We start from the raw sequence: 20,239 nt of genomic DNA, 5'->3' as shown, positions 1-20,239 counted from the left end.
GCAGGTGCGGGGGCGCGGGGGGAGCGGGGCCGGGGCTGCCGCCGGGGTCGGGCGATGGCGGGGGCGGTGGAACCGGGCAGGGCCGCGGGCAGGGCTACGGGCGAGGCCACCCCGCCGCATGCCCCTCCCGACACTCCCTGGTGCGGAGAGAGGGGCCCTCGCCCCTCCGCCTGCTGTCGGCCCAGTGGGACCCTGGGCTGTGAGGGGACGGGGAGAGGCTGGCTGTCCCTTCGTTCCCACAGCGAGGCGAGGCGAACACTGTTGGTGATGCTCCGATAGCCTGCGGCCTGTCACCGTGCGCCGGGAGCGGCAGGGCAGGAGCCCCGGTGACACGGTGCGAGCCGCCGGCAAAGCCCCGGTGACACGGGGGTGGGAACATTCGGTTTTCCCCCGAGCCGATTTGCGCACAGTGAGTCAAACGCCGCGGTTCCTTCAGCTTCCTTCAGCTTGCCGCCGTTTCTTAGTCCGTTCCTTGTCTCGCTGTGCTGCGGTGACCGGAGGGCTGCGGATGGAAGGAGCCCCAAGCCCTGTGCCGGGTCCCTGGTCCCCTCACAACCCAGATGCTGCTCCCTCACCATTTCTTCTGCCAGGCCTTAAGCTCGTGAGCCTCTGTCTCACCAGCCTGTATTTTTTTGGGGCTGTTTTCCTCATGATGGGGATCCCCATAGGCCCATGCCTGCTCAGCCTGCGGCCAGCACGGGATTCACGCACCACAGTCTCTCGTTCAGGTGAGACGTGGTCTATGCTGCTGGCAGGTGTGGGCAGGGCACCCAGCCTACTTCCCAAAACCACAGGTTTCTTCCCCAAGCGTTGCTGGGAGCCACGGCACAGCAGTGGGTGAGTGCCAGAGCAGGCTGGGCGAGATGTATCCAGTCTCTGTCACATCCCCTAGACAGGCCTGTTGCATATATGCAGTGATTTTCCAGCTGGTGAGCAGAAAATGCCTTTACATGGAGCTGCCAACGGCAGATTCAAGAGAGCTGCTGGTTTTATTCATTATTACTATTATTGTTTTGATGAGGAGGGTGGCAGGGCCAGCTGTCACCTCCTGCTCATGGCCTGCGGGTCTGTGGGTCAGATGCATCACGGAGCAGGAGCTGATCAACTTGGCACATGGCTCCCACCATCTGTGGGGGTAGCAAAGCCACTGATGGGCTGGTGCTGGGAGCATCCCCAAATGGGACAGGGTTTATGACCTTCCCTGACTGTTACTGGCTGTTCCTGGAAGTGCTTGTGGCGTGGAAAGTGGGCAGCCTGCTGGGATGACCCACCCTGGCAGTGCTGAGTGGCCCCTGTCAGTGTCAGCATGGTTTGGAGCAGGCAGTGTGATTATTGGCCCCATTGCTGCCAGGACTGTGCTGAAATGGGAAAGGAAGTGCCAAGATGCTGTCGTGAAGCTGAACAGGACTCGGCTGAAGGAGAGGAACCAGGTTTTCCTAATTTATAGCTGCCAGAGCACCACTGCGTGAGCAGCCTGTCCCAAACCCTGACCCCTTTTTGCTGGCTTGGCCTCTAGTTTTCCTGTTAGATTCAGCTGCATTGGTGTTGTTATCACTGCAGGATCACTGAGTCGCACTGCCACAGGGACCATCCTGCTCCACTTACTGAGGTGGCACGCTCCGGGCTGGTTTTTTTGCCCAAGATAGCCAAAAAGCCAAAGGCACTGAGAAGGCGTGATGAGCACAAGGAGGACGGGTGGCCAGTGGCAGAACGCGGCAGCCGGGTGACCCTGGTGCTGGAGGCAGCCCTGCAGCATCACTGCCGACGCTGTATTTGATTATTTCAAGAGATACACACCCGGCGCGATTAGAGGCAGTGATGATGCAGCTCCTGCCCAGGCTCCCCGTGGCCCCGGACGAGCCTTCCCCCGCCTGAGCTGCGCAGGGGCGGCTGGTGGCAGCCGCTCGCTCGCCCACGCGCTGCCGGTGCCGGGCTGCGGCGCCGACACGGTTAAGGCACCGGCGGGATCGGGAGTCGGCTGCAGCCACCGGCGGAGCCAAACTTGCCGAGTCAGGATGTGAGAGCGGCAGGGACGGCTCTGCAGCATCTTTGGGTGCTGTCGCATCCCGGGGCGCGGAGGGCTCGGCTTCCCCCTCTGCCAGACGCCTTTTCCCGGGGACGGAGCGGGAATGGGGTAGGAACCGTCATCCGCTGCGTTTGCCGCCGGCTGTAGCAGCTGCTCTGCGCCGGCACCGGCGCCGCTTCCCGAGACCCGCGGAGCCCGCAGCCCGAGCCGGCAGCCGGCTTTGACTCGTTGCCTTGTGCCTCCCGACCGCGCATCGCCCTCCGTCCGAGCACCGGAGACAGGTAGGTGCCGTGCTGGGTGCCGGCGGGGCCGCGGCCGTGGATCAGCCCTGCCTGGCCGGCAGCCACGGCACAGCGGGGAACTGGCAGTGTCACACACCGGGGAACTGGCAGTGTCACACAGCAGGGACTCGCGGGCAGCCCGATGGACCCCGTTACTTTGGCTCGGGTGTACGTGACGGCAAAGCCGGAATAACCCCGGCCGATTTGTGCTTTTGGGCTGTGTCATTGACTCGGGCAGCTGAGCAGCGCCGGTGCCGGAGCTTCGGCGGTCACGGGCGACCTCACGTGTCGCAGCTGAGTCCCCAGCGCCCGCCTGCCGCGTTGTCGTGATGATGGGCTGGGGAAGGCGCGGGAGCCCACCCGGGCGGTCGGAGGCCCCTGGTGGGCTGGGAGATGCTGCGCCGCAAAAGAGGCTCCCGGGCCAAAGGAAGGGGCAGGGCTGCTGCTCTGCGGATCCCTGCGGCGCCGGTGCAGCCGGGGAAGGGGGGGGCACGGGACCAGCACGGGGCATGAGCACAGAGGTGACGGCAGGAGGTGACAGGAGGTGCCGAGGCGACAGGGCAGGGCAGCGTGAGTCATTGAGCTAAAGTCACCTTCCCCGTGGTGTGGTGGGGGGCATTTCACTGTGCTGCAAACACAGTGGAAAAGGGGGAGAAATATGGGGGACAGGCACCTGGCATGGGGAGATGTGACATTACCTGCATCCCTCACCTGACTTGGGCAGGATGCTGGGGTGCCCATGGCAAGGGTCCCCCAGCTCTCCCTGTCCCAGGGCCTCACTCTTGGAGGATTGGGCTCACCAGAAGCAGCAGTTTCATCCTTACTTTCGCATTAATTCCATGTCCCACTCGGACCAGCACGGGGCATGAGCACAGAGGTGACGGCAGGAGGTGACAGGAGGTGCCGAGGCGACAGGGCAGGGCAGCGTGAGTCATTGAGCTAAAGTCACCTTCCCCGTGGTGTGGAGGGGGGCATTTCACTGTGCTGCAAACACAGTGGAAAAGGGGGAGAAATATGGGGGACAGGCACCTGGCATGGGGAGATGTGACATTACCTGCATCCCTCACCTGACTTGGGCAGGATGCTGGGGTGCCCATGGCAAGGGTCCCCCAGCTCTCCCTGTCCCAGGGCCTCACTCTTGGAGGATTGGGCTCACCAGAAGCAGCAGTTTCATCCTTACTTTCGCATTAATTCCATGTCCAGTTTCACCCACTTCTACTCTGATGGCAGCATGTCTGGCAGGCTGCAGTATGTAGTCCCCCCATGCTGGCCCAGCTCCCAGGGGCTTTCCAGCCATAAACCATCCATGTCACAGCACCCACAGTCCTGTACCCATTGTACTGCCAGGGATGGGAATGGACCTTGGTGGGAGCACAGATCTTGAGGGTGTCCTTCACCTGACTCTTGGGTGCATCCTGCAGAAGAAAATACTTTTCTTCCCTCTCGGGCCACTGCCGAAACTCCCGCAGTTGCAGGCTCACAGCTGAGTTGTGCCATGAGGAAGCTGGAGGTGCAGGAGCAGTCTCAGGGAAGCACCAAACTGCTGACACAGAGGGGATTGGACTTTTGGTGGTGCCTTTGGCTCAGAGAGCTCAGAGGGATGAATTGGCCCCAAACGCTGGGACACTGGCTCCTCAGGGTGCAGAGCCCTGACCCCTGTGCCCATGGTCCAGCTGTGCTTGCCAGCAAAGTCCCTCTAGCACTGCCAGAGACTTGCCAGCCACTGCACTTGGTCCCTGCAGCATTGTTGAGAGGCTACAGGAAAGGGGCATCGGGTTCTGCTAAAAATTGGGGAGATCTGAGCTCCTGGCACCACAGCCCCTTGAGATACAGAATCAGCCAGTCCTGAGCCACGCAGGAGTCCGGGATTGTGGCAGTGCAAGCAAGGAGCTGCATGGCTGCACAGGGACATGGGGGTCCAGCTGTCCCCCCTGCAGGCATCCCCCAGCTTCCCTCAGCTTTGTTTTGCTGCCCTAACATGTTTAGCTGGCATGAGCGGGCAGGACAGTGCCCGGCCGGCCGCTGCTGACCCGGCGGTGCTGCAGGCAGCTGCCCACTGCCAGGCGAGGCCGTGGGAGCTCTGGAACCAACACTTGCAGCACCCGGGAGAAGCCGGGGGTCACAAGGGCTTGGGAGGCTCAGCCGGGTCCTGGTTGTAGGGCTCAGCAGGGTCCTGCTCCGGGCTCAGGTCAGTGCTGCAGGTTCGGGAGAGAGCGGCTCCCTCCTGACTTCTGGAAAATAAAGCCGGCTTTACTGAGGCTCCCTGTGCTCCGGGTCCAGCGCGGCTGTGGCCAAAGGAGACGCACTCCTGCAGCGCTCAGGAGGAGGGCGATGGGGATCTGTGCCGGGGGCTGCAGCCCGGCCGGGAGCTGCGGTGGGCGGCTCCGCGGGGATGGGCTCGGCTGCCGCAGCTGCTGCCATTGGGCTGCGTGGGCTGCAGGGGCTGCGCCGGGATGCAGGCACGCCGGGCCGGGATGCCGGAGGGATGCAGGATGCGGGAGGGATGCAGGATGCTGGCACACTGTATTGGGATGCAGGATGTGGATGCAGGATCAAGCATGCCCAGCTGGGATGCAGGCAGGATGCGATATGCAGGCACACCGTGGCGGGATGCAGGATGCAGGCATGCTGTGCCAGAATGCGGGAGGGATGCAGGATGCAGGCATGCTGTGCCAGGATGCAGGCAGGATCCATGCCAAGACATGAGCACACTGTGTAAGGCCATGCTCCCGCTGAGCCCAGGGCAGCCAGGAGGGAGCCCAGAGAGCTCTCAGTCCCCATCTGGGAAACAGAGCAGCTTGTGATCTGCAGTGTAAAGATGGCATCTCACCGGCCTAAAGAAAGAAGGGATAAATTTAAATCCCAGCCCCAGTTCTGTAGGGAAGTGTCATTGTTTTGTGTGATACTGGAAACTGCTGACAGTGTTGCAGGAGCAGGAGCACAGTTCCCAGGGAGTCATGCTGGATGCCCCTGCCATGGGGACAGGGACAAGGAGGGTCAGGGGTGTCTGGAGGTGAGCCCTCCTTTCCCTTGGAGCTCCCTCACCCCTGTGCACACAGTCAGTCACATGTGAGCTGCAGGAAAAGCCAGGCTGTTTTCCTCCCCTTAGCTTGTCCCTTTCAGAGGGACCCTCAGAGACAGCTTCAGGGTTTTCATAATGTTTCATTTTTCAGGACCATTTTTCCTCACCATTTCCTGAAATCTCAGGCCCCCAGAAGTTTGGAGAAAGCAGCCAAGCTGGGAAGTGAGAGGAATGGGGCTGGGGCGAGATGGTTTTGGGATCGGTGGGTCAGGGTGTGAGCCCCAGGGTCTGAGGCCAGCAGAGCGGCCGTGCCCCCACTGCTTGGTTATTTACAGAACTGTGTGTGAGAAAGTTTGTTGAAAGAATGTTTGCATTCTTTCAAGGCTTAACAAAGTCTTAGAAAATCAGGGCGACAGCCGTGCCCCCACTGCTGCCAATGCCACATGCCCATCTGGCTCGGACCTCCTGCAACAGGAAGTGCCGTCATGCGCGTGCCCCAAAAAACTCATTTCTTCCTCTTTTCCTCTTCCCCTGTGGCAGGGGTGAGGCGGCGAGTGGCTCCGGGGAGCCCAGGCTGGCTCCATGTATCCCGAATCCACCACTGACTCCCCAGCGCGACTCTCGCTGCGGCAGACGGGCTCCCCAGGGATGATTTACAGGTAAGGCTGCAGGGCAGAGCTGGGGGAACTCTGTGGGGCTTCAAACCCAAGCCTGTGGCAACCCAGAACCACCATGCTCCCTGAAACTGCACTGATACTCCTAAACTGCCCTGGCATGCTTTGTGCAAAGGCTTCCAGCACAAAATCCCCACACAGCAGCAGCAGCAGCAGCAGTGTTTTGGGGCACTTTCAGGGTCATGCTAGTGCCTGCTGCAGTGTTCACTGTGCTGTGACATGGGTGGGTGCCGCTGACTCTTCTCACAGCTGCTGACTCTGCCACTCACTCCTGCTCCTCCTTTCTAACGGGGTTTGTGGCATCTTTCTTCTCTCTCCCCTTTGCTGTCGGAAGTGCGAGATACGGGAGCCCCAAGCGCCAGCTCCAGTTCTACAGGTAACCAGGCCCTTCCCCCTCCCCGAAATCCCCCCAGCAGGTGGCTATGGCTCCTGCCCATGCCCAGATAATGCTGGCACAGCACTGCCCTGCACAATGTGCCAGGGTTCCTCTGTGGGATGGGTATCACATGTGTGGCATTGCCTCCTCGCCTGCTCATGGGTTCAAAAGTGCAGTGTGGGGACCCTGGGGTGTGGCTGGGGGGGGGACTGTTCTCACGGGCTGTCCAGGCAGCAGCATGTGGCCACATGGCTGTGGGGGACAGCCACTGTGGGGTGTGGGGTTCAGCTCAGCTTGGGGGGAGCGTCCCATGCCTCTGCTGTGCCTGGAGAAGCCCTTAGCTTTTCCCAAGAGCAGCTCTGGGAAACCAGCCAGCTGGTCAGTGGCTCCTGCTATTAGGAGCAGTCTCATTAAGTGGTTCAGGAGGCAACATTCGCCCCCATCACCCTTTTACTGTCTGAAGTGAGGGCAGCACTTCCCCACACACTCTGCCAGCAGCTGCTCCAGCACTCCCAGGGCCACAGCAGCCCAGTGGTGTGGGACTGGGTCTGGCCTGGCTGCCATGGGGTGGGGGACTGGGGACTGTCCGTTGACAGAACCGTGGCCTCCCCACTCCATCCCACGCATGATGGGAGGAGGTGAGGAGGGCTGGCAATGAGATGGCTCAGTGGCACTGACAGTGTCCATCTCAGTGCTGCCACCAGCACTGCCGAGCCCCAGCGACGGGCAAGTTTTGGCTGCCAAACTGGTCTGAACCACTGGACACATCTGGTGAAAAGGCTCCCAAGGCCAACAGGCAGGACCTTGCCTGTCGGCTGCCTTCAGGCAGCAGCCACCTGTGTTCATCACCCGGTTCCGTTTCGGGGCTCCCTCCTGGTGGAGGCTGCCTTTCAGTCCTGCCACAGCCCAGCTCTGACTCCGCTGCCGCGGGGACTACAGGAGGGCTGTGTCTGCCTCAGGGCACCGTCTCCGCTCCCTGATGGCCCCAATGTCCAGCCGTCCCCACGCCCTGTGTGCTGGTGACGGGGGACCTGTCACCGCAGGGCGAGGGGCGGGCGGTGCCAGCGTTGATAAAGCAGCGGCACATCCCCGGGCTTTTAGTGAGGCGCCATGAATAATTTAACTCCCCTTCGCAAGGAAGAAAATCCCCTAATAGGGCTAATGGAGCGCGGCGAGAAGCCGGACGCTGGGGGCCCGGCGCAGCCGCCAAGTGCTTTGGACGCCAAGCTCCGACACTCCCCTAATGCAAAACAACGCGGCCACCGCGGCTCTTATATCTGCCCTGGGGCAGCCCGGCCGCCCAGAGCTGCGCTGCTGCTGAGCAGCTTCCCCGGCGCGGTGAGTGGGGGCCGGCAGCGCGGGCGGCGAGCGGGGCTGGGCATGGTGGGCGATGAGCAGGGACGGGCACCGCCACGGGGCAGCCGCTGCGGGCAGCAGGGAAGATTTTCCGTGCAGGGTGACTTGGGATTTGATGGCTTAGGGTGGTTTTCTTTTGGAGTTTGGCGTCTTCCTGGCTTTAGGCAGGCTGGTGGCTGTCAGTTTCCCAGCTTGGCCAGGCTGGCCAGATGTCTCTCCGAACAGCTGCCGTGCCTGTCACCCACTTGTTGTGTCCCTGATGCTGCTAACAGTGCTGTTATCCCACAGAGCCTGTGCTCTGTTCCCTATCCCTGCTCCTTCCTCGCAAAACAGCCTCTCCTGCTTGGGCATGGCACAGCTCATCCTTAGCAGATCCTGCAGCCCTGCTGCCACTCATCCCAGGAGCACTGGGATTTCTGCTATCAAAAGGCCATGAATGCACCCACCACCTCCATGCTCTCTTGGCCATCCAGTTCTGTTCTGCCGAAAATCAGGAAAGTGTCAAGATAGGGCAGCTGGTGGATTCCCACCCCATTCCTCAGAGCAGCCCAGATCAAACCCCCAGCTCTGCTTGCTGCAGCAGTTTGGCTGCTGTAGAGCAGCGGTGCAGCCAGCTCAGGTTTCTCCTTGCTGCTCTCAGGTGAGGGGATCCTACCAGGGCAAGGAGATCCCACTGGGAACAAGGAGATTCCACCAGGTGCCCGTACCCAGCAGGAGCCACTGGCATTGCCCTAATTAAAGCTACCAGCCACAGAGAAGGGCTGGTGCCAGAGGTGCTGGGTCCAGCCTCCAGCTTTGAGGTGTGGCAGGAAGAGGCTGATGACCAGGATTCAGTCTGACTTTGCCGCAACAGAGGGAAAGGTTTCCTTTCCATGTCTCCCAGCTTTCCCAAGGCCTTGCTACAGAGCAGGAGGAGCACGGAGTGGCAGCACTTTATGTCAGAGAAGACCCCCAGGATTTTGGTCATACCTGACCAGCTGCTACTCCATATCCTCTGGGCTTCCTTCTCCTTTCCTCTGGAGGTCACACCTCAATGGCAGACAGCCCTTCACTTTTGGCTCCTGCAGCTGTCAATTTGAGCTTCATGGGGAAAGAAAAAACCATCAGTGGGAGCCTGCCTGGAGCCTGATGCCGGTGTAGATGTGTCACAGTGCATCCCCAGTGGCCACTCTGGCACCACTGCCACAGCTTTGGCCCCAGTCCCTGCTCCCTGCAGACACTGAAACAAGGGAAGTTGCGGAGAGAGGCACAGAAATCGAGCGGGTGCCACCACCAGTGAGGTCCCAGGCACAGAGACAGCCAGGGCTGGGGTGCATGAGGAGCCCACCCTGCGGCAGGCTATTTTCGGCAGCCGCACCGGCTGGGAGGTCGCTGCCGCGGTGGTGGGGAAGGTGTTGGCTGGTGGCGCACATTGCGGCAACGTGACGCAGGCACAGTGAGCACCCAGTGCCCACAGACCCTCTGCCGATGTCCACCCTTTCCAGGGAGCCCCACAGGGACCCCTTTCCCATCCTGATTTTCCTTGCCCACTGGCACACAGTGCCAGATTCTCACCAGCAGTACTTGTGTCGCTGCTCACCATACCTCGGCCAGCTACTGGGATCTGCTGCGTCCCTCACAGGGATGCAAACCTGTGCAGCCCAGCACAAGCTGGGACCCAGCATAGCTGGGCACAGGCCACACTGCTGCATCGTGGCTTGGGGCAGCTGTGGCAGGCACCACTGCAGCCTCAGACACGGACTGTGCCGCATCCCTGTCCTGCTGCTTCTCCTGTTGTGCTTCAGCTCTCACACCAAGGCTTTGCTCCGCTGAAGAGACTGGCTTTGCTACATGTCCTGACTCTGGCATGGCAATGCGGGCAGGGCTGAGCCCTGAGTGGCGAGGGAGCCCATGTTGTGCTTTCCCAGCTCTCTCCGTAGCACCACAGAGTGTTTGTCGGCGTGGCTGGCCGGCAGAGCCCACGCTCGGGTGGCAGGATGCTCTCCATGACCTACAGTGAGAGCCTGCGCAGCGTGGCCAGCCGGCCCAGCCCCGAGTGGGGGCTGCCCCCAGCCCCCCGGGCGGCCGACGGGCTGGAGCTGCGGCGGCTGCGGGATGTGCGGGCGGCGGCGCGGGCGAAGACTCTGGAGGAGTTCCTGCGGATGCACGGGCTCTCCCTGGCCGACAGTACCGCCCGCGCCACTGGCATGAAGTACAGGTAAGGCAGCGCCGCGAGGACGGCGAGGGCCGAGGTGAGGGGATGACACAGGGGACGCTGCTTGGTGCTGGTTTGACGCCTCGTCAGGAGAACGGCTCTCACCTAAGCTCACCTCGGCTCCCCTGTGCCGAGGCTGGGAGGAGCCGATGCCCTTGGCGCGGCAAACGCCGGAGAGGCGGCAGCCCATCAGCGCCGTTAGCACTTTCCTACTTGGTGATCTTTGAGCTTCTCGCATGACATTCCTGTTTGCTGTTTGGGCATTTGCAGATGCAAACACCCTCTGAACTTTAAAGATTAGGCACCTGGAGCAAACAGCCGCCGAAGAGCTGTTTCTGCCTCAGAGGTGTAAACCTCTAGCTGATGCAGGTAGATCTCTGCCTGACTGGAGGGGTACATCTTCACCTGACCGGGGTTCTTCTCCACCTGAGGGGTGTAAATCTCCATGTGACGGGCATACATCTCTGCTTGATGGGTTTGCATCTCCACCTTAGTGATGGGTGTGCATCACAGAGCAGATGCATCATTAATTTTGCATGTGGGTCCTGGTGCAAGGTGTATCAGGATTTCAGGCAATGTCCTTGTCAGGAGGACACTCCAGGCAGCTGGAGAGGTGGTCACAGCTCCTGAGAGGGATGGGGCTGCTCTGCCCAGTGCACCTCTCCCCTGGCATTGAGGGTGGGGCAATGGGGTGCAGGGCCCAGCACCCCCAGGTCAGGCTTTGGGGGACACCAGGGCTGAGGACAGTGGCTGTTCTCCAGTGACAATACAGGGGTGCCCCTTGTCCCCCACTGCAGTGAAGCCCTCGGGAGCTGGCAGCTCTGCCGGCTCCTGCCGTGCTGCACTGTGCCGCGCCGCGGGTCAGATTCCCCTCTGCTCACAATGACCGCGGTAACATTTACACAGTGGCAAGAGCCCATCTAATATTCATGGGGACATTATTTATTGATGGGAGCAGCTGGCACAGACACCCCAAAGGTGCTCCTTCTTTGGACATGTCCCTGCTGCCACCAAAATTTGTGGGGTTTCTCATCCTCTGAGGGCTGACAACTGCTGCCAGGTCCCCCCCGCACTGGAGCCGGCGCTGGCACTGGTGCTGGCAGGATTACCAGCTAAGGAGCTTTGTGAGAGAGGGAAGCGGAGGAGATTACAAGATTTTTCATTAGGTTTGGGGCAAATGTGCATAATTTCCTGCAAGCCCCGTTGCTGCATTTTGCTCCATCCTGAGGGGCACGGCAGGTGCTGGCAGCCGTAGTGGGCTGACTCGTGTCCTTGCTTCGGCAGGAGGTGCTAGGCTGGAATTCGTCTCACTTGACTTCGCTTGCTGGGAAAAATAGGGGGAATGTGCTGCTGGGGCTGTGGCCCCGAGGGCGACAACTTCGGCAGGCAGGTGGGCTCTGCCACGGGAGAGCCATCAGCATCGTCGCCACCTGGCTGTCGCCCAGCCCTGGGGTTGGCGATGCACACGCGTTGCTGCCAGAGGGTTTAGTTTCGGACCCGTGCAGGGGAATTTGCCTCTTCACTCCGCCGCCTCAGCTCTCGCTGTGCCCCAAAGCGGAGCTGGGCAGGCAGCCGTACCCGCGGGGGGATGCCCAGCGGGGCTCAAGGGAGTCCTGCCCCGCCACGGCCACTCCGGAGGGTACCGGCAGCGGCTCTGCCCCTCCTGCCCCCACCTGCCCGAGCGTGCCGCTCGCTCGCTTCCTGAGCTCATCAAATATTGAGGGCAGGAGGGCTGACGGGAGCGCTCCTCGCCCGCCGCCTCGCAGCCCCCCGCCGTCACGTTGGCGGCGCGCGGGAGGAGCTCCCCGCCTCGCCCGGGGCGCCGGCTAAATTTAGGCAGCTGGCGCTGCTGCCCGCCGGAGCAGCATGCAGGTCTCCTTTGTGTGCTCCGAGCACAGCATCAAGAGCCGGAGCGCGGAGGACCGGCTGAACCGACAGAATGCCGGCAGCCCCAGCCTCGGCACCCGCGGCAAGTTCCGCGCGGTGGCCATGGTGGCCCGCAGCCTGGGGCAGCTCTCGGTGCAGAACGCCCCTTCCTCCAGCGACTCCAGCGTCAAGCAGCCGGGGATGAAATACCGGTAGGAAACGGGCGCTCCCGGGGCTTTCCCTGTTCCTCACTGCGATCGGGGCGGCGAGGGGGGACTGGGGGCCAGGGGCGCCGCGCTCCCGTTATCTCCGGTTCGCGTCCGGCTCTGTCGGTTTCTCGTCGTTAAAAGTGCTGACCGTGCGCCTCCGTGCGCTTCCTCGCTGTTTGCTCCTGTCCCCTCAGGGCAGCTTTGATCCAGCCGCGCGTAAAATCTTCAGGATGGGGGAGAGAAGGGACCCTAAAATTCAGAGTAGGATTAGTAGCATCCTCAGTGTCTGCCAAGCCGGGCTGGCTGCCGAGCCGAGGGGGTCTGGGAGTCACGGTGGCATTAATTCGGGCTGCCATGGCATCCTTTCGGTGCTGCTGGAGACTCAGTGCCCTGCAAAGTGAGTGCAGAGCCATAAGCAGCTTTGGCTGCCCATGGTGGTTCTGGAAATGGGGTGGTGTGTGCATGTGGGGCCCCCCCGGCCATCACCCACCACAGGGCTCACACGCCCCATGTCCTGGCTCTGGGGCAGAGCACTGAGGGCTTCTCCCATTGAGGCTGAGTGTGCACCTGGGAATGGGGCTGGGGCTTTCCCCAGATGAGCATGGACCCTAGGACAGGGTAGGGCCCCCCCCAGATAAGCCTGCACGCCATGGTCCAGCTGCCAGCAGCTGCGTGCCTCCGCTGCAGCCCAGATGTGCCAGCATTAGGCAACAAAGTGTGTGAGGACAGCAGAGCGCTGAGGTGAGCCTGGCTGTCACCCACCAGTGTCATCCAAATCAGCTGAGTCCCCTTACCTGGACACTGGGGAGGGAGCTGGTCCAGTTCTGTCCAGCTCTCAAACACCAAACCCTTGCGGTGGTAACAACAATATTGGGACGATGCACAGTGGCATCCTCAGGGCTCAGGTGCTCCTGCCCCACAGTCATGTCCTCATCCAGAGGAGGAGTATACCAGCAACACCCTCTCCCAGGCAGTGGGTGATCAGCTTGGGAGTCCCCACTGGTGGCTGCTGGAGGGACAGTGGTGCAGGAGGATGCTCCAAGGAAGTGGATGGGATAAGAAGTGTAGGGGAATGCTTGGCCTTCCCAAGGTCTGCCAGTATCTCTGTTGGGCAGCCTGTCAACACCCCTTTGGGCTGGGAAGCCAAGAGCAGCGATGGTCACCTGCCATGGGGAACCCCAGCAATGCTCTCGGAATGTCCAGGATGAGGCAGGTGCTCTCCTCTCCACACGGCAACCCCGATCATGGGGGCTTGAGCCACCGCTGGCCCACAGCCATGACCTCTCCCCACCACAAAATGCTCCAAAAACACCGCGGGACAGGGGGAGCGCCGGTGCCTCCAGATGCTGGGCGATAGCATGGCAGTGCAGAGGGACGCTGCCCTGACTCAGAGCAGCCCACGGTTGCCCGTGGCTGGGCCGCAGCCGCTCCCTGCCCGGCTGCCGGTGCCCGTGTCGGCAGTGCCGGCGGTGGCGGTGCCTCCGGTTGCTATGCGACACCCGCGCGGGCGAGCTGCCGCGGCTCACCTACACTTTATTTATTTTAACGCTCATTTCTTGAGCCTTTGTCATTTTTAACAAGTAACTGGCTCTCCATCACCACAGCGAAGGCGTCTGCCAGCCTGGCCCCCTTCCCGAAAGCTGTTCTCCAGTTCCTTGTGCCGGTCAAATTTTCTGGGGTGCTCCATTTCTCCAGGATGTTGCTCCACTCCCGAGCACCCTCGCCTGGTGCAAGCCCTGCGCTTCCCTGTGCGATGCAGAGAACAGGCACAACTCGTGCCATGTATGGGATGCTTCAGTCCTGACCACCAGCATGCCAGCTCCTCTTTTTCCACTCTCATTCCCCAGTGCCAGCGGCACACTCAGGGCAGCTGGACACCCCAGCCTCATCAGGGGGAGCTACTTTAACGAGGTCACTGCTCTCCCAATAGCCCTGCCGGGCACAGCATCACTGCGCAGGTGCAGGCAGTGTCACTACGAGCTTCAGGATGCCCAGCCTGGGATGGCTCGTTAATCAGTTGGGATGGGACTCTCATTATGGAACCATCCCAGGTGGGGATGGGGACCAGGGGCCACCACCACACCTCCCAGTCCTTGCGCCCGGTGTGTTGGTGGGCATGCAGGATGCATGAGACAGTGTTTTGGGGCTTTCTGGCACCTTTCCTAATGGTCTCTGTCTTCCAGGAACCTCGGGAAGTCTGGGCTGCGTGTGTCCTGCCTGGGTCTGGGTAAGTGCCAGGGTTTGCCACAGCCCCTCGGCATCCCCTCAGTTCCGCAGCAGCTGCCGGCACTGCCCGGCCAGGGCAGCACTCACTTGCCCTGGTGATGTTTGCAAAGGGAAGGAAAGGGTTTTCCTCAGCCCTGCGGCTGTTTTGAGTCACGGCCCAGAAATTGTCAAATTATTTTCTCTTTTTCTGACACGATAGGAAGCGACTGGGCCGTGCTGGGAGCACCACAGTGCACGCGGCAGGGCCAGCTGTGGCCACCACGTGCCAGGGCTGTGCTGAGGGAGCCAGGGTGGGTGGCCAGGGGCTTGACGTGGCAGCGCTCGTTGCTCACCGCATTCACCATGCGCACACCTCTCTCTCCCCTGCAGGAACATGGGTGACTTTCGGAGGGCAGATCACAGATGAGGTAAGGCTGCACCCCCTTCACCCCATCTCTCCCCTGGTGAGTGGGGAGGGGATGGGGCCAGCACAGCCGTGGCTGTGGCCTGGGTGCATGCAGCATGCAGGAGCTCCAGCGCTCTGCGCACGCGCCCGTGCTCTCGGCCACCCCCTTCACCGACCCCGCTCTCTCCTCGCAGATGGCAGAGCAGCTGATGACTTTAGCTTATGACAACGGCATTAATCTCTTCGACACGGCAGAAGTCTACGCTGCTGGCAAGTAGGTACCCTGCTTTGGCAGTGCCACAGGGGTCTCGCCCTACACCCCCACTCCCACCAAATCACAGTGGCAATGGGAATATCCCAGGTTTGCCAGCTGCAAAACAGCTTCCAGGACGGGGTTCTGGGCGCTTGCTCACGGGGGGAGTCATGGTTCTGGCAGTCCCATGCTTCCCATGGTGGCCTGGTATCATGAGGGTGCAGCTGTGCACCCTCCCAGCACAGCTGTACCCAGGGCACACCGGCCCAGGGCATTGGAATGGGCCCATGCTTTCACTTAAAATTAGCAAGCTCATGCACTGGGGGCAGTTCGGCTCTGGGCGCTGCAGCAAAGGGGCAAACAGTGTCCCCACAGCCACTGCATTTGCCTCTTATTCTCCTGGGGTCTGGGGCCATCCCTGATGGCTGTCACCCCCCCCATGGCTGCACCTGCCAGGTGCCAATGACTGATGTCCCCTTCCCTTTCAGGGCCGAGGTGGTGCTGGGAAATATCATCAAGAAGAAAGGGTGGAGGTAAGCTAGACCACCATCCCTATTTGGCAAAACCATCACTGTAGTCCCAATGGGCTGGGTGGGGAGAGCTGGTATAGCAGCCTTGGCAGGAGTGTGCCATCCAGGGCAGGGTGCACAGGGCTTTGCAGTGATTCTCTCTTTCTCCCCGCAGACGGTCCAGCCTGGTCATCACCACCAAAATCTTCTGGGGAGGAAAGTAGGTAACAACTGCCCCCTAGCAGAGCAGCTGGCGTGGGTCAGGTTCTCACCCCAGGCTCTCAACCACCTTTCCTTTTGCAGGGCCGAGACAGAGAGGGGCCTGTCCCGAAAACACATCATAGAAGGTAGGGGTATGGGTGAGGGCACTCGTCAGGCGCTGCTGGCCCCAGTGCCAGGCTGTGCCTCACCGTCTGCCTCAGTGCTGGCAGCACGGGGCTCAGCACACCTGACTGCCCGTCCATGCTGCAGGTCTGAAGGCGTCTCTGGAGCGGCTGCAGCTAGAGTACGTGGATGTGGTGTTTGCCAACCGGCCTGACCCCAACACGCCGATGGAAGGTGGGTGCGCGCCCCGGTGCCACGCTCCTCCCCGCTGCCTTTCATCGCCGTCGCGGTTGGTTTGCGCCAGGCTTGTGTTTCAAGGGCATTTTCCCTCCCAAGCAGAATCCGCTCCTCTGCCACTACGGTTGGCCCGTGCCACAGTCACACTTCTGCCACCTCCTGCCTGGCTCCAGGACCCTCTCGGGCCACGGCGGGGCGGGTTGGCAGTGTGGTGGCAGGTCACTGCCGCCGTCCCAGCAGCGGTGACTCCACTTTCTCTAAATCTCTCTTTTATCACCAGGGGACCCATTTAGTTCTTCCAAGTCCAGGACTTTCATCGTAGAAGGTACTCCCTGCCCGCACTCTGCCCGCCAGCCGCTGCCTGTCCCAGCGGTGTTTCCTGGGGCAGAGCCCCCACTCCTCTGTGATCCCCCGTCCTTGTTCCCCCCTCTCAAGCAAACCCTGCCATGAGATGCAGAGGCAGCAGCAGCACAACACAGACACCCCCCTCGCCCTTCAGACTGTACTGCAGTTTAAAGGACAAAAAGCAGAGAGGCTCCCGCCCCCCAGGGTCCTGCCATGGGGTGCCCTTGGCACATGCCAGGGTCTGCAGCAGTGTCCCTCCCCACCGGGGCAGCTATGAGCATGCTGGGGTGTGTGCCCCGGTGCCGGCCGGGCGAGCCTCGTGCCCCTTGCCCTCCCCGCTGCTCGCCTTTGGCTGCAGGAGCACGCCTTGGCTTGGTCCCAGCCCGCATGGCTCAGGGCTGGCTCCCCCCAATACGCCTGAGTGGCTCACACACAGAGTTCAGGCTTCCCTCTGTGGGTCTCTGTGTGTGGGCAATGCATCAGTCCCTCCCCCTGCAGCAGTGCCAGTGCTGGTAACCCCACAGGGCATGGGGACACTGGCAGAAGCCTCAGGCTGCTGTCCATGCAGGGAGAGCCTGGCACCGTGTGAGCATGTCAGGTTGGCTGTGGTCCCTGGCACATCCTGAGTGGCTGCTCCCTCTCTCCCCATCCTGCTCTTCTGAAAGCATTCCCTGGACAGCACCGAGCTCCCACCGCAGCACTGGGCAGTGGGATGCTCGCCAGCCATCAGCGCTGTGTGAGCCCCCTTCGGCCAGTGCAGCCCCTGCTAAACCCCACCTGCCACTCTCTCCTTCCCTCCCGGCAGAGACAGTGCGAGCCATGACCCATGTCATCAACCAGGGAATGGCCATGTACTGGGGGACCTCGCGCTGGAGCTCCATGGAGATCATGGTAGGGGCCCAGGGGACGGGGCGGGCGCAGCGGAGCAGCCCCAGCGATGCTGCTGACGTTGATTTAATTAGACAGCAGCTGTTGGGAGCCAAGCGTGTGCAGATGCACTTAAGCCTTAATTATTTTTCGAGGTGGCCGCTCAGGACTTGGCTGGGGGGTTGGGCAGGGGGCTCGGGGGGAGCGGCAGGGCGCTGAGGGTCCTGGCTCTTCTGCAGGAGGCGTACTCGGTGGCCCGGCAGTTCAACCTGATTCCGCCGATCTGCGAGCAGGCCGAGTACCACATGTTCCAGCGGGAAAAGGTGGAGGTGCAGCTCCCTGAGCTCTTCCACAAGATAGGTATGACAGTGGGGATTCCTCCCCAGCTCCCCAAAGCACAGTGCTGCCCAAGCCCAGTGCTGCTGAGGCCGGGTGCCATGGCCCCTGGGGGAGCTGGGGGCAGCAATGTCACCCCCCTGTTCTGCTCTGTCCCCAGGCGTTGGAGCCATGACCTGGTCCCCACTGGCCTGCGGCATCGTCTCGGGGAAGTATGATGGGGGCATCCCCCCCTACTCCCGTGCCTCGCTGAAGGTGAGCTGCACCAGGGCTGGGAGGGCACACGGGGATGGACAGAGCTGGGGGAGCAGGGCCAGGGGCCTTGCAAAGTCCCTACGGGAACAGGAACTCCAGGAGCCACAGCCCAGGAAGTTTGGGGATGCCCTGCCTGTGCAAGGTGCTGGTGCACCCTGATCCCATCACAACATCCCTTCCCACTCCCCAGGGATACCAGTGGCTGAAGGACAAGATCCTGAGTGAAGAGGGCCGGCGGCAGCAGGCAAAGCTGAAGGAGCTGCAGGCCATCGCTGAGCGCCTGGGCTGCACCCTGCCCCAGCTCGCCATCGGTAAGAGGATGGGGGCAGTGGGGGACAGCAGAGGGTGACACCAGGGATATCTTGGCTCAAGATCTGCTCTCCCTCCTATCCCAGCCTGGTGCCTGCGCAACGAGGGTGTCAGCTCCGTCTTACTGGGGGCCTCCAATGCCGACCAGCTGATGGAGAATATTGGAGCAATACAGGTCAGTGCTCCCAGCAGGAGCAACATTTGCCCACAGCACTCATTGCAGTGCTGCACTGTGCGGGAAAAGAGGGTTATAAACCCGGCTCCATGACAGGTTTTTCTTGTCATGAAGGCGAGAAGCAAAGAAAAGGCTTTGCTGGGCTGAGGGGGCAGGGCTGGGCCTGACTCAGGCTCTTCCTAACTGGGTCACCCTGCCGGCAAGCTGGGGCTTGTGGCACGAACGTGGTGGGGTGGAGGCGGTGAGCATCCTCAAGCACACACCAGGGTCACAATCCCAACTCGCAGCGTTGCCCCCATCCCCCGCAGGTCCTTCCAAAGCTGTCGTCTTCCATCGTCCACGAGATCGATAGCATCCTGGGCAACAAACCATACAGCAAGAAGGACTACAGATCCTAAGCGCGCCCGAGCACGCCGCGCAGCCCTCGCCGCCCGTTCGCTTGCTTACGCTTTGTTGGAGCAAAGTGGAGAGTGTGGTTTGCACCGAGAGCCAGCGCTCCACCCGCGCTGCCCCGGACGTGGCGCCGCGGCCGCCCGGCCTGGCTCTGCGGCGCAGGGACGGCCGGAGGGAGGCGAGCCCCGAGCTGCCCGGCCGCCCTGCCCGCCGCCGGGACCCGTTGCATGCGTGGCTCCTGCCTCCACGTTGGCGGTGGGCGCGGGGTGCACGCGGGTGCTGTACGCCCACGAGGCCGACAACACGAAGCTGTTCCCCAGCCTGCGCCCGGGCCTCGCCTCTGCCCTCTCCCACGGCACCGGCACCGCGGGGCTGCGGCTCCCGGAGAGCACCCGCTCCCGGGGAAGGGGTGGGTGGGATGGTGACAGGGAGGGGGTTCGCTGCGGGAAGAGCTGGGATGCTCTGGCCGAGCACGGGGCAGGGCTCTGCTGCGGGGAGGGACCGGGCTGGGGGAGTGTGTGTGGGCAAGTGTGCAAGTGTCTGTGTGCACGGACACACGCGGAGACACAGGGACATACAGACACGCGGGGACGTGTGGATTTGCAGACAGCAGCTGTGGAGGTGAACACAGCCCACCAGCACCTTCAGTTGTATCTGCACAAAGCTACTGAAAGCCTCTACACATGCACCCACGTACACCTGTTACAGGGGTGTCTGCAGACACACACACACACAGTCACACACGGCCAAATGTAGATACAGATGTAGCTCTACCTCCACCTCTATCCCTGACATCAGCCTCTGAGAGATCAACACCTATTTACATATATAGATACCTGTATGTAGATGTATACACACACCTCTGAAAAATACATGTATAATGTATATACACACATGTAGACACACGTGTGTGCTTGTGTATGTACAGATGTACATGGTTCTGTGTATTGATCCATATATGTAATATATAGATGTGTACATATCCATGTAAATATATTGCTACAGCAGCATCCATGTTTGTATGGATATATGCACACATGAAAATTACTGATATGTACTTAAATGTGTGTATATGCAGATAGATGTGTATATACAGATATATGTGTAGACATCTCTATATCCATACCCAGCTTTTAAACTATATACTCATGTCTATACATCTATAAACAGATGCCATATATACACATGGACACAGATATCTGTAATTTAGATACAGCCATAGCTACATATATACAGCTGCATGTCTAGCTATAGCTATATATATATATGGATACATGTATGATAGATACAGAGAGAGAGATGATACATAAAGAAGATGATACCTATAAGGAGAACAATATAGCTACATGTATCTATCTCTTTTTAGCTCTCTGTGTACTCTGTGCAAAACATTTTGCCTATATCTGTATATATGTATCCATATCCACATACATTTACACCCAGTTTCTCTATCTGTGCACACATAAATATAAAAACTGTAAATGTATGTGCAAACCCTCAGCTTTGTACTCTGTGTGTGAGCTCTGCTCACTATGAGAGTTCTGCACTGTGTGAACTCTGTAGTGTGAGCTCTGTGCACTGTGTGTGAGCTCGCTGGAGTTTGTGAGAGCTCTGCACTGAG

General features: G+C 60.7%; 1 protein-coding gene across 3 annotated transcripts; it reads left to right on the top strand.

Annotated features, from left to right (window-relative positions):
• The first annotated feature begins 5,862 nt into the window (after positions 1-5,862).
• KCNAB2 (potassium voltage-gated channel subfamily A regulatory beta subunit 2) lies at positions 5,863-19,418 on the top strand. 3 transcript variants are annotated; one of them, XM_041419550.1, is made up of 15 exons: positions 5,863-5,988; positions 6,338-6,379; positions 14,188-14,231; positions 14,600-14,637; positions 14,810-14,889; positions 15,357-15,401; positions 15,553-15,597; positions 15,681-15,724; positions 15,849-15,935; positions 17,089-17,174; positions 17,390-17,510; positions 17,647-17,741; positions 17,932-18,052; positions 18,137-18,225; positions 18,534-19,418. In XM_041419550.1, the coding sequence occupies exons 1-15, from the start codon at positions 5,912-5,914 to the stop codon at positions 18,621-18,623; spliced, it is 1,104 nt and encodes a 367-aa protein (XP_041275484.1). In that variant the 5' UTR covers positions 5,863-5,911; the 3' UTR covers positions 18,624-19,418. The 3 variants fall into 3 exon arrangements, with proteins under 3 accessions (XP_041275484.1, XP_041275485.1, XP_041275486.1); XM_041419551.1 differs by lacking the exon at positions 6,338-6,379 and having other exon boundaries at positions 5,865-5,988; XM_041419552.1 differs by lacking the exons at positions 5,863-5,988; positions 6,338-6,379 and adding an exon at positions 9,700-9,932.
• Positions 19,419-20,239: the final 821 nt, after the last annotated feature.

The sequence above is a fragment of the Onychostruthus taczanowskii genome, unplaced genomic scaffold (assembly GCF_017590055.1).
Source record: "Onychostruthus taczanowskii isolate IOZ18803 unplaced genomic scaffold, ASM1759005v1 scaffold61, whole genome shotgun sequence".
Classification (NCBI taxonomy): Eukaryota; Metazoa; Chordata; class Aves; order Passeriformes; family Passeridae; genus Onychostruthus; species Onychostruthus taczanowskii.
Note: the sequence above shows the minus strand (reverse complement) of the source record. Positions and strands in the feature narration are given on the sequence as shown.